Source organism: Eurypyga helias, unplaced genomic scaffold (assembly GCF_000690775.1).
Source record: "Eurypyga helias isolate BGI_N326 unplaced genomic scaffold, ASM69077v1 scaffold31502, whole genome shotgun sequence".
NCBI lineage: Eukaryota > Metazoa > Chordata > Aves > Eurypygiformes > Eurypygidae > Eurypyga > Eurypyga helias.
Window position 1 is genome coordinate 32,313 of NW_010235802.1, and position 14,808 is coordinate 47,120.

The 14,808-nt window shown below is 42.1% G+C and overlaps 1 protein-coding gene across 1 annotated transcript in view; it reads right to left on the reverse strand.

Annotated features, from left to right (window-relative positions):
* Window positions 1-14,795, reverse strand: part of LPGAT1 (lysophosphatidylglycerol acyltransferase 1) — a 45,468-nt gene extending 30,673 nt beyond the window's left edge. Inside the window, exon 1 of the mRNA XM_010146878.1 lies at window positions 14,473-14,795. Within this exon, the coding sequence (XP_010145180.1) occupies window positions 14,473-14,710 (238 nt within the window). The 5' untranslated portion in view covers window positions 14,711-14,795. The remainder of the gene's footprint in view (window positions 1-14,472) is intronic.
* Between the last annotated feature and the right edge of the window lie 13 nt (window positions 14,796-14,808).

A 14,808-nucleotide genomic window follows, 5' to 3' on the forward strand; every position in this document is an offset into this window, starting at 1 on the left:
GGTTAATTGGTGACAAGTAGCAATGAATCTGCCCAGGAAGAGATGGCCATTTCCACTCCTTTTGAAGATTTGTAGGTTGCAAGCTTCCTCTATCATTTCAAGGAAACCAGAGCAGCTACAAGTTTTTCAGATGTTTTCCCAGATGCTGCAGAAATAACGACGTATTCAGCAATCTTACAACAAATCTCCCAAGACCATGGAATATCAAGCCTTTCTGGGGACAGCCGAGGAACTCAATAAAATGTAGTTATTACCCACTGCATAAGGAAACAAAGAGGTTAGCTAGCAATGGAAAGACATGAGCTGGACGTCTCATTTCCACTTTTAATTGCAAGTTTTAAGTTACTGTATATTTTGGGACAAGAAACTTTTCAGAGGGCTACAGAAGAGGCTCTTTCAGGTAAAAGACATGCAGATTGCAGAAAATTGGCACTGGATTGCATAAAGAGGGAGAGCAATTTCTCATAGGACACTGATAAAACACATTGTTGTGGTGCACTTAACATCATAGCTAGACTGGTAACTTATCAAGGGTTTTCTGGTACCCATGAAATTCTCTGAAGTGCCTTGAGGTTTATCTATTAGAGGAAGCCGAAAACTGCAACAGGGCTGGAAGTGAGCAAACGTTACTTCAAAAAAAATGTGGAACTTGTTTTAAACTCTCACATTCATCTCTCCCTACATACCAAGCTTAATTAAATAGGACTGTGAAAAGGCTTCATCAGCCGCTGAGCATTCAACTGCTTCGCTCTAGAACTGTACCAACCAGGTCTGGGTGCAGACAAGGGGTTACAGCCAAAACAGTACATAAAGAAAAGCTGCCAGAGTGACTACAGGTAAGAACTAAGACTATGCTTTTCAGAAGATGTGCTAGGTTAAAAAACAGAAAACATAATTACACTACTGAGCAAGGAAACTATTTTACCAGTGTTCAGAGAAACATGATTTTGCATATGTCCTTTAAGTAAGTCATATTGATTTAAAAAAAAAAAAAATCAATGGATCTTCACCAATTTTGCCTCCTAACACAAGGAAATTGCATGACTTTAATCACTGGCTAAAGGTTCAAGTCACGAAAACCAACAGTACTATTACTGGAAACCAAGATTCTGAATGTGGTAAGCCCACGCCTACATCCCAGCTCTGGTCATTACCTTATGCTTAGCTAAATGAAACTGAGTTACCTCACAGTTACCTCTTCATACTTTCCAGGTCTTGCCTAAGTTACTACAAAATGCTGCTGATGCCATCTCGTTATACAGCTGATGCTTTTCAGCCCAGCTCATGATAGAGTACAAACAATCATCTTATAAAAGTAGTGTCAGATGCACGTGGAAAACACTCTACTTTTAGATTAGCTTTGACAAATGGCCTACACAGGAAAGGCAAAAGGCCATTCTGTGCATTTATTTACAGTCTCCCTACAGTCACCTCAGAACTGAGGAGCTTGTCTCTGCTTGAAAGACACTGACCATTTAAACCTCTTCAACTCAGTCAACTCTGGACAGAAAAAACAGAACCACAGAGCACCTGAACGATCATAAGAACTGAAACACATATTCAAGCAGTGTATTTTGAGATTGCAGAAGTAGCATAGTCTAAAAATCAGTATCTTCAAGCAATTAAACTGGCTACTAATCAAACAGTGGCAGCGTTTTTCTCGCCTCTCCCCATGCACCTCCGCACCACCCCCCAGTTCCAGCGGGTTAGCGTTGCCACGTACCACAACACTGAACCAAATCATTGGACATTTCAAGTTGCAGTGTGGAAGGGAAAACTTAATAACGAAAGGCATGCAAAGAATCAAAAAATAACTGGATACAGATGCAAGGAAGCAGAAGGACAAATCTTTTTAAAGAAGCCTTAAGTGTTTGCACCATTAGGCTTCAAGGACCTTATTAAACTTCTCACGCATGCTACAAACAACGGTCTTTATGACAAAGAAGTTACAACATGAACAAGACGGTAAAAACACCTCCCCTCGGACTTCTTAGATTCCATGCTCAGTTTTTTCAAATAAGGGATTTTATAAAGGCTAGGGGGAAATTACATTCAGTTACCACAAATTTAATCAAAATAAGTTAATCCTAAACCAATAATAAGCTAATGATGCAGATGAAAATAACAGCATTTTTCTATATTCAGTTTTATGTTTCTGTTTATGCAAGTCCCATTATTGCAACACGAGGCCACAGTATGTTTGAAAAGCATGCAGGAAAATGAATGACAGTAGTTCTAGCCAGGAACTTCAGCTAGTACTTTTGCTCATATGACACAGCAAATGATTCCAGCCAACAGCATCTTACCATATTTAAGTTCACCCCAGGTTATCCTATGCCCATCCAGTGACTCTTATAGTGTGTGGCCATGTTTCAAGTTGCCAATAAGAAGTCCATCATCATAAATCAGAAGCGACACCTTTCATGGCATTCTCAGGCTATCACAAATGAAGTAATTAACAAGACAAAGACAGCCTCTCTTATTTGATTATTCTAGCTGATGTACCTCAAAGCACCAGCCGAAAGTTTACTGTTCCTAATTTTAAAAAAGTTTAGCTCTCCAGCAACTGTTACTATTATGAAACAAATAATCCTCTTACACCTGCTGACAACCAGAAAAAATACCTTAGATTTGTGGCTGACAGTCTTGCTGGGACAGTAGTACTTTTTCCTGACATAAAATGATCACACTTGATACAAGTTTACTCAAACATTCTGAATGGCTTGCTCCAACACCTACCCTTAATCCCCAGCACACAGACTAATATTCAATGAAATATTCACCTTTCAATGAAATACCCAGATCCGAATTTTGCAATATGCTTCTGCAATGACAGTAATTGAGGCTTCTCTTCCTCTCTCTTCTCCCTCCTCAAATTAAAAAAAAAAAAAAATCCACATCTCAGATCAAAAAGTTTTCCTATACACTGGGAACAAATGGTAAAAGTGACAGCAGACAAATGTTGGGGGAACAAAACCAGAAAAACAGACTCCAGACTACTTAAATTAAGAACAGTACTTCACTGCAGAGCAGTTTCTCTGGAGAGCACCCGTAAAGGGGTTGAACAACAGAGTTGTGACTTCTTCATTTCATATACAGCAAGTGTGCCACAAATGCAAGAAGATATTATGAATCTCAAGATTCCACTTTACAATTAACTGATTAATGTGAATAGTCGGAAGCCCGTGGGTAGCAACAGGCACTGTAAGCACTTTACATAATGCTTGTCGTGATCTGTGGCTACAAGTGCCTTGGCTTACTCATGAAGCACTTGCCAAGAGTGTTAGAAATTACTCTTTCCTCAAAGAAAAAGAAAACTAAGCAAAAACCAAATTTATCCAGGCTACAAAAGTGTAACATTCCCACAGTGTAAGAGCTTTGGTCAATACATTTCAAACATCCAATTCACCCACCCAACTAAATCCTCCGTACTTGGCTCAAAGAAACCCTGCCTCAAAGCAAACCCAGTGAGTGACCCGACCCTCAGATTTACCACATTGTTTTTGCAAAGCGTCAGGAAAGGGTGGTAACGCCACTGGAAAAGGAAGGAGCGAGCCACCTGCTATGCTGCTTTCTTCGCCACAGCAGCCACACCGAACAACCCGTAGCCTCCCTACAGTGACGCACAGCGACGCTACTCGCGGTTACGTGAACTCAGCTCTGCATTTTAGCTTTTGAAGTTTAGCAGGCTGTTAAAACATTCACAAAGGTAAGCAATAAAGGGAAAAAAAAAAGAGCATGTGGCAGTATTTTCTCCCACTGAAACAGACGAAGGACAAAAGTGGTTCTCCAGCCTGGAACAATCTTGTCAAACTCCAGAAGGCCAAAGTAAGCATCAAACAATCTTTAAACCACCCAAGACAATAGAATTAACTGGGCAAAGACCTGCTGTTGTCCCATTCCCTTCCTACGTTAATAGGTTAGAAGACTGAAGTATTAACTTCAATGATACGGACAGAAGAGTTTAAAACACAAAAAAATATATTCATCTGTTTGTTTTCATGTAATCCACTGCATGCAAGAGGCTTAACAGACACATGAACCGAAAGCATTTTTACCAATGTAAACCGAACTTCTTCGGTCCTTCACATTACATTAGTGTATACACAGGCTATGATGATATTTATTTCCAAGCAAAGCTGTTGCTAGGAGGAACAGCAACTGAATTTTATGCCAGAGACAAGCAGAGGAAATAAAAATGGATATGAAACAAGAATGCATTTGGAAAGGAAACTGGCAGTTACCAAAGTTGGAGTTTTGCCAGGCCATCTATATATATTTATGCATATCAAAACAAGAGGTTCAGGTACAAAACTCAAGAGGCCATATTTCTAACGCAATGCCTTCGTGCATGCTACCCAGCGGTACAGCACCCTTCTTGACAGGCTCTTCTCCTGCTTACCACCCACACTGTTGCTCTCCCTCAGGTCTCCCCAAGTACACTCAAATATACTTTGAGCCTCATGTTTCTACATGCCCCTGGGTCAGGTTCACAACTGACTTTCTTTGGCTCTGCCCTGCCTACAGTAATCTCAGCATCACTGCTCTCTCTTGAGAGTTTCAGTCAGGTTGATGCTCTTCCAGTCCTCCTTCTAGGAGGCTACGTCACCTCCTTTGTTATACACAAAGTGTTAAAAACAAGTTTAAGTTCTTCTACCACCTTATCCTTTTTCCTAATGTTAAGGCTAAACACTTGTCTGCTTATGTCTTTCAGATCTAAAAGGCTATGACAAGCAAGGTAGACTAAACATCATCTAAAGGAAAGGATGCTGCTTCATCCACCGCCTGCCACCGCCAGATTAACGTTGCTCCAGAAGCAGCAGAAGTAACAAAGCCTGACTTCCCAAAAACTCATTGCCTAACCTCCTTCTCCTCAACGGGCTGGACAAGATATGCCGGCACCGTGGCACACCCAAAGCCCTCGACGCACACTGGTTGGATGTGCCGATGTCAAACAGGACATACAGTGGCCAAATCTGCCTGCGCTGCCCGCAGCTGAGGCACTAATTTGGGTCTCTCCTCTGCTCAGCTGCCGGTTTTCACAGAACTTCCTTCCACCAGAACACCATCATGTCTGAAATCTGAACCATCTGGTCAATCTGAGACAGATTTGCAAGGCAGCAAATCAGAAGTGTGTGAGGGGTGAGAGAAAGAATAGCTGTGAAACAAGTAGTTTAATCCCATCAGGGAACTATGCTAAAAACACTGTCACTTTTAGCTACATCGATAATAAAACACCCAGGTCACCACATTACATGAAAATAGTGTTCAACGGCCTACCCTAAACACCACACTCAAACAAACTGATCCTTAAATTAACCAAAACCACATATTCTTAATATTTTTTCCCCAGTTCTGGCAAGCAAGCAGAGACACTAGAGACTTTCACATGCTTCTAACTTTGAGATGCTAGAAAACTAATGAAACAAAATTGAAAAAAATAGAGACAAAATCCTCCTTTTTTGCTACCAAAACCACTCCCCCCCAAGCACTCATGCCATTGTCCTAATGATTCAGCCTTCCAGAACCTGCGACCTCCCGAACAGCAGCAATGCTGGCCCTTGCTCTGAGAACACCATTTCTATTATTAGTTCTACATAAGAACCAGCAATAAAGCTATTAATCTTTCCTCTCCCCCTTTACTTAAATTACAAAAACTGAGGTGATCCTCCAAGCTAGTTTAAACTAGCTTAGACTCCTTAAATAGGGACAATTCCTTACCTTTTAGAACTGTAACATTTAAACAAGAAGTTTTCAGATTATGTTGTGTGACTCAAAAGAAGTAACACCATTGACACTATCCTGCAAAGTCAGTATTTGTGAAAAGGAAAAGCAAACAAAAACCCCAAGCACAGATGTCTTAGTAAATTCTTAAGACTTCAATTTTCTACCTACCAATGACACTAAAAGTCCCTTCCTCCTTTACACAGAGGCAGAGAGATTGCATCTCTTCTGCTCTGGAAACAATCACCAGGTTGTTCAACTCTGCTCCAATTCAAGTTTGGCTGTGAATGAAATTGTTCTGATTGGATTTCAGCTTGCACTAAGGAAGATGTTGACCCTCTTAGAGCCCCTTTTTAACTCTTCAATAACTTTAAAACAACTGAGACAAAACCAACAAAGTCCAAAGTTGAGCAACTGATATTTTTAATATTATTTACCACCTCGTTTTTCAGGTATTTTTTAACAGAATGTATAGTTGTGCACTGAGCCAAAACTCTCCCTAAGCTCTCTACCATGATCCAAATCTCTTTCCTAAACTGACACTTCACTTAAATACTTACTACTTTAGTCTGCTCAACTCTGAACAATTTCTGCATTTGTTGGCTACTCATAGAACCACAAAACAGTTTGGGTTGGAAGGGACCTTTAAAGACCATCTAGTTCCACCCCCCCTGCCATGGGCCCGGACACCTTCCACTAGACCAGGTTGCTCAAAGCCTCATCCAGCCTGGCCTTGAACACTCCCAGGGATGGGGCATCCACAGCTTCTCTGGGCAACCTGTTCCAGTGTCTCACCACCCTCTCCTGGAAGAACTTCTTCCTGATATCCAATCTAAACCTCCCCACTTTCAATTTAAACCCATTACCCCTTGTCCTGTCACTACAGGCCCTTGTAAAAAGTCCCCCTCAGCTACCTTGTTGGCCCCTTCAGGTACTGGAAGGTGCTATAAGGTCTCCCCGGAGCCTTCTCTTCTCCAGGCTGAACAAGCCCAATTCTCTCAGCCTTTCATCATAATAGAGGTACAGCTTAAGTAGTTTTGAAGTTCTTTACAACGGTCTCTGTAGCTGCCAACCCCAAACAGTATGCACACAAAACTTTAGAGGAAGCCCACTGCTAAGCTTTCATCAAAATGAACACTGGTCCTTTTAATTCCTGCATCAACCCATTTTCAAGTTATGATAAGCTGTTGTTCTCACCCTACCCTTAGTTGTCTTCTCTAAAGGAAATTTGCAGAAGCCACTTGTCCAGTCTAAGCTGCACTAACCAGTCAACAAAGTAGTAAGAGAAGGTGAAGAAGTCTACTTCAGTCACATTTTATTCACATACTAGAGGCCCCATCCTGCACAGGGCTGCTCTCAAATTGGGGCCGTAAGTAGTAATTCCACAAATACATTAAATACGTTACACTGACACCAAAAGACACAGCTCCTTCCTCTTTCCATTTGCTATTTGTACCCATCTCCTTTCACACCAGCAAAATGAACTGGGTTAGGGACTGTGTTTTATAAGTCACCTAGCAAAAAAGGGGGGTGGGTAGTTTCAGTGTGATCCAGATCAGCACACAATCATTAAAATATTTAGCCAATAAAACTGAAGCAGCAGTGCTAGGATAAATCTGAGAGGCTGGCACTGGCTTTCTGCAGTGACACTCCCAGCTTGATATGCCTGTAGGGAGAGGGGAAAAAAAACCCAAAAACCTTACAGCCTCATACGCAGAATCCCTCGCTGGTGTCACGCCAGAGTTTGAGGAATGCAAGCATATCAGCCTTGTTTATTTCAGTAACTGCACATACGAACGGCTGAACTATCCTCTCGACTGCGGTGACTGCACCAGCAGTGCAGTTACATGCCTACGCAATCCTGCATCGGACACGTCATCTCAAGCGCTAGAGTTTATACTCCGCTGTAACAAACGCCAGCAGATTACATATCTTGGAGCTGCATTTTGGCGCAGTTCACGCTGGAAAGTCACACCGCTAAGCTTATAGTAAATCCTTTATGGAATATAACTGCCCTGTCTAATTAAGGTTGCACAACTCTTCCATATTTAAGATCCTGTTTTCAGCAGCTTAAACTTTGCCAAAGTAACCTTTGGCAAGACTCCTCTGTCCCTCGCACACACCTGACAGAGAAAGGGAAAGGGATATATTCGATTCATTTGCTGCATTCTAAAAGAAGTCTCAGAACAAAATGACAGAGAACATGGGTTTTACCCACATTTCCCATCCAATTTTCTTCTCCCATTTTCTTGAAAAGCTCTAAAATTTCTATGCAGTTATATTAAATGAGAATGAGAAATTGCATTTCTGACATAAAGGCATCATCACTGACATATTCCAATACAGACACAATCACACTGTCAAAGAGGAAATAAATTCCTCCTTCATATACTCCACCAAGAATTTTCAGACAAAGAATTTAACTCCCTACGTTTGTTTGGTTTGGTTGTTTGTTTTTTTTTCTCAGAGCTGGACAAAAGCTTTCTTGCAATTATTTCACATGGTTCCTAAAAACCCACCATCAAGAAAAAGAACAAGAAAAGGTACAGAGAAGAGAGACACATCTCTCAGGTATTCTTAGTCATATCCTTTCAGGCACGCAACCAGCTGCAAAGAGAGAAGGAAGATGACTAGCGTGAATGGACATGCTAAAAACAAAGGCCCAGGAGAACCAGGAGGGATGAAAACACATTCTAAAAATAGAAAAAACAGCCATAAGCAGCAATAGAACCCAGAATTCCCCAAACCTTGTCTTCCTTTGGCTGTTAGCACATAAGCTAACCCACAGCCATTCCTGGACTTCAAAGTAAATCATCACACGTTTCGGTATAGGTATCCCAAATAATTTCATCTTTACTATCCTTAGGCAGCTGTGACAGATTTGGAATGCTTACAACAGTTTTTGTACTATCCACAGTAGGTGAAATAGGAGCAGAGACTAACCCACTCTAAGAAAAAAAGAAAAGAACGACATAAATAGCAACAAACAAAAATATCACTTGCAGAAAACCAACAGTGTGTGCTTTTACTCTAAGTTTTGTGCCAGAAGGCAGTACCTTCTAAAAATAAAGTTCATAGAGCATTTCAATACCTAATGTTTTGGAATGATCCTCTACGGTTAAATGAAAATGAAAGATAAGCTTTACTGCTCTTGACATATTGCTGACATTAGAGGAACTGCAAAGAAGTACGGTAAAGCCTGTAACTCATGTTCAAAAAGGAGAGATGGGAATATCTTGGTGTGATTTTACATATTATTTAAAACAGGACAAGCGTCACTGTACAGCATTCTTTACCAACAGTCAGATCACTTGCACAAAGAAGTTGACAGCAAGTTCACTGTACTCCTTACCTCCTCTTACGCAAGGGCACAACGAGCCTTTGCTCTGAGGCCGTAGTAGAAATAGCCCCAATGTCCCCAGCTCATTCAACTCTGACCTTTTCTTATCAACACAGCTCACAAATTACACACAAACTTCCTCTAACGAACAGCGAAATAAATGCAAAGATCCCAGCTTGATCTCAGCATAACCTAGGCCTAAGTCACGCACAGCAGAGAAAGCGGCGTTTAAGCCAGGGATTACCTATGCTCTCAAGACACAGGCACAGCACAAACTAAAATTTCCTGTGTGGTACTCTGCTATCCAAACCTACAGAGTCACATCAGGTATTTCTGCATATTCAAAGAAAACAAAAAAACAACAACAATTTTGCTTCTCCATTTCACACACTGCCTGATCATAAAAACCCCAGTGCTTCCCTCACACCCCTGCCTGCCCACTCCTCAAGGGGGTGGTGAACAGTCCCAGAAACCTAAATATTGCCAGTGAAATTATACTGTGGGGACAGAGGAGGGTAGAAAACAACGGCAGGGTTAGATGCACAGTAGGTGTCCTGAAATAACACCTCCTGCCTTATTTGGCACAAAAAATTTACTTTATCTCATGTTCTGTTCTCCAGCTTCTGCTGCACTTCCTGCCCGAGGAGAGGGGCCAACTCGTCACGAGAAGCAGCGCAGGCAGCGCACGCTGTCTGCGCCCAGGAAGTGTTGTCACAGCAACTCCACCTGTATCTTTTACAGTTCTGGAAACAAAAATATTTGCATTCTTAGACGATTCAAGGAGTTGGAGCTGTTGAGTGATGAAATGGAAACAAGATTCTGAATTAGAGAGAAAAAAAAAGTATGCTAAAAAAAAAAATCAGGGAGTGGTCACTATTTAATCATATGTATAAATCAGCCAATAAATTTTAAATCACTTGAGGGAAGAGAAGGGGGGACACAACTAAAAATCCAAATACCAGTTTTACTCTACTTGGCTGAATAACAAAGGAGGAAGAAAGGGAAATTCTCCTCATCGGACAAAACTGGAATATTCTTACACACACTATTTAAATGCCACCATCCTGGCTGACACAGAACTGTAACAGGCAATACCATAGGATTAGTTCCCTTTCTATTAAGCACTGCATCGTCACACCAGCAAGCGCACTCACGCCACTAAGACTTTCCTGTGTGTGGTGGCAGAGGTGTATTACTCTTCCTTTCATCACCTCACCAACCTGTCCAACGTTACTACAAGGCTGTGTGCGTTGGAAAGAGGCTGAAACAGAAGGCTGTATCGAACTGTCCTCTTCGCTGCTGGAGTATGAAACACCCCAAGCACAACTCCCAAGGAAACCCCCTCCCCAAGAGGCACACAACCCTGCTGACCACATGCAACGCTTCTCTCCCCGGGTGCTGTGAGCGCCGGCGGTTGCCACCAGCCTGGGCACACACCACCAGACCTCCCGACAGCGAGGCCGAGCTCTGCAGAGGAGAGCGTTGCTCGAGGTTAGCATCAGGACTGCGTTGCTAACCCATTCCTCCGCTGTTGCAAGCCGGCAACAATGCTACCACAGGCTAACGCTAACTTCTGCATCGCCACCGCAGAAGACAACAAAACACTTTGTCTAAGCCCACTTAAGCAAAGCAAGCTTCTCTCTACCAGTCCTATATTTAGGAATTTGATTAGGTACAGGGATATTAAACTTCAGTCTGCAATAGTTACTTGTCCAAAGAAGTTCAAATCTAGAAGATAGTTGCTTTAAAACTAATTTTAGTAGGTGAGCAGGAGGTCATCAGAAACTCACCCCCACAGAGATGCTCCATCTCCCTCCCATTCCATCTACTGCACTATTTAGTGGTTTCTGGTTTACTTGTATATTAAATGACACATTACAGTATAGGAAAAAAAGGGTACTTGCAACAAAGGATCAAGCACACTCGAGTTCGCTTTTTTTAGAACGCATCTTCCAACAAATGCAGGGAAATATTTATAAGTGTTATTCAAAGGTGCCTTTCAAATTGCACTAATATGCAGATTCCGTGTATCCTAAGTGAACAGCTCCTACATCGACAGCAATACATGTACACAAAAAGCCTTAAAAAAAGAAAAAGGCTTAGCAGAGTTAAGGCGGCCTTTCTGAAAGCATATAAAAATAAAATAACATAGCTAGACTATCTGAATATTCTTCATAAAAAGACACAGTTTTCATAAGAAACACTATAGAGTTCAAGAGAACAACACAGATATTTATCATCCTCTGCCCTTTAGAAATCAAAGGCAACCAATTATGCCCAAGTTCCCTCTCATACTCGCATCTTAAGAAGAAAAAGATTAGGGAACGGAGAGTGACCTTTACAACTTCTCTTCCCCATTCCTCCCTTGATTTGGCTTGTCCAGTTATACATTATCTCTTTACATAACATGAAGTGCATCTGCAAACGGAAACACCGACGTTTATCAAAAAGCACAGATTAGAGCTGCCGACAGAGACACAAGCTCATGGAATTTCTGTAACAAATCCTCCTCCAGGATCCTAGCACAAAAGGAAAGTTTATGCGGGGGTGGGGAGGAGGCCAGACCTAGTTCGTGAGTCTTCCTCAGCCTTCCCAGCTTTATTCAATCAAGTACACCAACAATTACGCAACAGCAGCAAAGCCCAGAAGGAAAACCTAGCACCCAACGTATTTTCTTCATTGGGTGTTGAGTTGTCTCCTACACAGTACATACAAACTTAAAGGGGAAAAAAATTAAAAAGACCCTGCCCTGAATCTACTTTGCAGGCTGAGTTTAAGTCCCTAATTACAAATGGTTTATGTCACTTCTCACCCAGCAGATGAACCAGGCTTGGAAGGGGAAAAAGTAGAGAAATTAAAAAAGTGAAACATGCTTTCAACACAAGTGAAGCGGAACACTACTTCCAATTAAAAGACAAATAAACTTATTTAACTGGTTACCCTCTCAGTCAAGAAGCAAAAAAACCCCAAAACTCACCAACTACTTCGATACTCAGAAGAAAACACCCCTGATCATCTCAGTGAACCCATACATACCTACTATCTTGCATTTACTTTTTTTTTTTTTTACCAAAAAAAATTTGCATTTACAAAGATGCAACATACTGAAGCGTATCTTTAACTTAGTTTTTGGAACTGAAAACAGAAGAATTCTGGAGCAGTCTCTCTTTCAGACGCAGCACTGCATGTCTTAGACACTGACTCTACTACGGTAGTATTTCAGCACTGAATTAGTTCTGCTGTACTGTAAGAAGAGGGGACCCAGAGACAGTCTTTTATAAATCCATCAATCTGGAAACAGACACAAATTACTCTGTCTACATGTGCTGAGGCAAGAAAGATACGCTTTCCAGGTTTGTTCCACACGTGGTGGTGAGCACTGAAAAACGTAAAGAAAGAACGTACCAAGAAATAAGCTCTTCTTGCTGGTTTGTAGCTTTCAGTATAAAACATGTTAATGTCTTCATATGAAATAAAATCTATTTACGCTGAGACTTTGTTCAAGCGTTTGCTTAAAACCTTCCCCAAAACAAAAGCCGTGCTTTGTAGGGTAAAGCAAAAAAAGCAGGGCCTCCTTACCCATACACCACCCCAGAAAACAATCCTGTGTAGCTGTTGGTAAGCGATACTTCAAACAAACACACAAAGACATTTCAAGACTGTAAAGCAAAGGATTTCAAATCGTCAAGACGCATCAGCAACACGGATCAACAGCCGCTTCGGGAAGACTCTACGATACGCAGGTCATGCTGAGACCGCTTTCCAAGCGATAGGCAAAATAAACCACGCAGTTCTGCAGTCAGCAATAAAACTGTCCCAAGGAAACCACTTTCAAAAATTGACAGCCATTATCACCATGGGAGAATGGCTTGAATTTTAACTAGCACGTTCAAGATGCACAGCAAATCCCCAGGGTCACCTGCTGTATGACTTTAACATTACCACTATGCCCGCACATTTCTCCCATTTCCAATTTAGAGCACACAAGACACCTTGGAAGTCGCTCCTTCCTTGCGGAAGAAGGCCTTTGTGCTTTAAACACAGAGCAGACTTTCAGAAACACACCTGCCACTGCAAACACTATGTGGACTTCTTTCAATGAGCACGTATAAACGCACCAAAAGATTTTTAAAACAGTGTAACTGGAAAAGCTTGAGCTGTACCAGGCAAGGCAATTTTGAAGCAATGCAACCTTGTGACAGTTCTAGCCCAAGAGACCAGAACCTAGCTTGCTGCTGCCACCACCTCCTGAAGAACTGGAAGCTCACCTAGAGTATCCACAGAAACTCTGTGTGTCTCGGAAAGGCACACAACAGCGTATCAAAAGGCACATTATCACAGAAGCCTCAGCCCTTGTAGCCTAACAAAGAGAGATTGCTCCATCTGCGTCAACACTGACTTTCTGACTAAGCAGGAGTCTGACCAGACTCCAGAGCTGTGTGCTGCCATTCCTTTTTTATTTTTCCTTCTTTACATGGACAAGACCTGTGGACACAGCCTGGGCAGAAGAGAGGGAAGGAATTTTAGGAGGGCTGTTCATATTTTGCCCTCAGTAGACTCAAGTCTTCCCCTTTCCAAGGTCTAAGCACATACAAAGAACTGATGGCTGTTATCTTGCACAAAGTGCAGCAACCAGGATGAAAATCAGTGCATTTAAGGACAAGACTAGAGCCTTCCTTAGTATTTCAATTCAATCCATCACCCTGATGACCCTATGAATACTAACAAGCAAAATTAAGTTCAATCATAACTGCAAAGCAAGCATGCAGAGGGGAAAAACCCTACAGATTCTATAATTAACTCTGCTAAAAGTACACCAAGAGCCATACAGTCAAGTAACACTGTGTATCGCTGTTGGTATGAAAGAGGTTCCCTCCGTTCCCCTTCATTCTGAAGCAGCAGGAAAGAGAGTCACTGTTGCAAGGAATAGAAGACCCACTCTTCTGACATGAGCTTCGTATCAAGTTTCTTACCCGTGTGTCCTGATAGTTTTAAGCGGAGATGATTTAGAGACGCATAGACTTAAAGAAAAGTTTGGCTCTATCAGCTACACGCACAGTACAGATCAACACTCTTGAAGGATGCACCTTTTTCACATAACACTAAAACAAAGTGATCAAGATACCTAGGAAAAATCTTATTTCTGATTATGCCAAGACAAAACACTAAGAAATTCTGCTTTAACACACAGTAAGTTTGTCCTTACAATTTAAAAATAATGTGCCAGTAGACTCAGCATCTCAGTACAGAAATACAAAGCATCTGCATCAGAAACCTGAAAGAACAAGATCCTATGTGTCTACTACGCTTACATATTCCCCTACACGTCCCCATACAAAGCCATCTGCGTTTTAACAATTATTTACATCTTCATATTCATACATTTCAAATTGACAAGACATTCTTACCTGTATATCCTGCCCACCAGCCCCAGGAAGCCACCATCGCTAACAGCCACTTAAATAACACTCCTTCGATGTACCAGAAGCTTTTACTGTCCAGCACTCGCAGAGGCTGCAGCACGATTAGGTACAAGACGTAGGACGGAATAGCCACCAGGTTGTTGGCGACCATGAAGGCGAACCTGAGGAGCGCTTTCACGCAGGTACAGCCCACCCGCTGGGCCTGCTCCAGGGTCACGGCCATCCTCTTGGCAGCGGGACCGTCCTGCGGGGAGAGGGAAACGAGGCACAGGGAGCGCGCTCCGAGCGGGGCGAGGCCAGGGTGCCGGCCCCGGCCCGCTC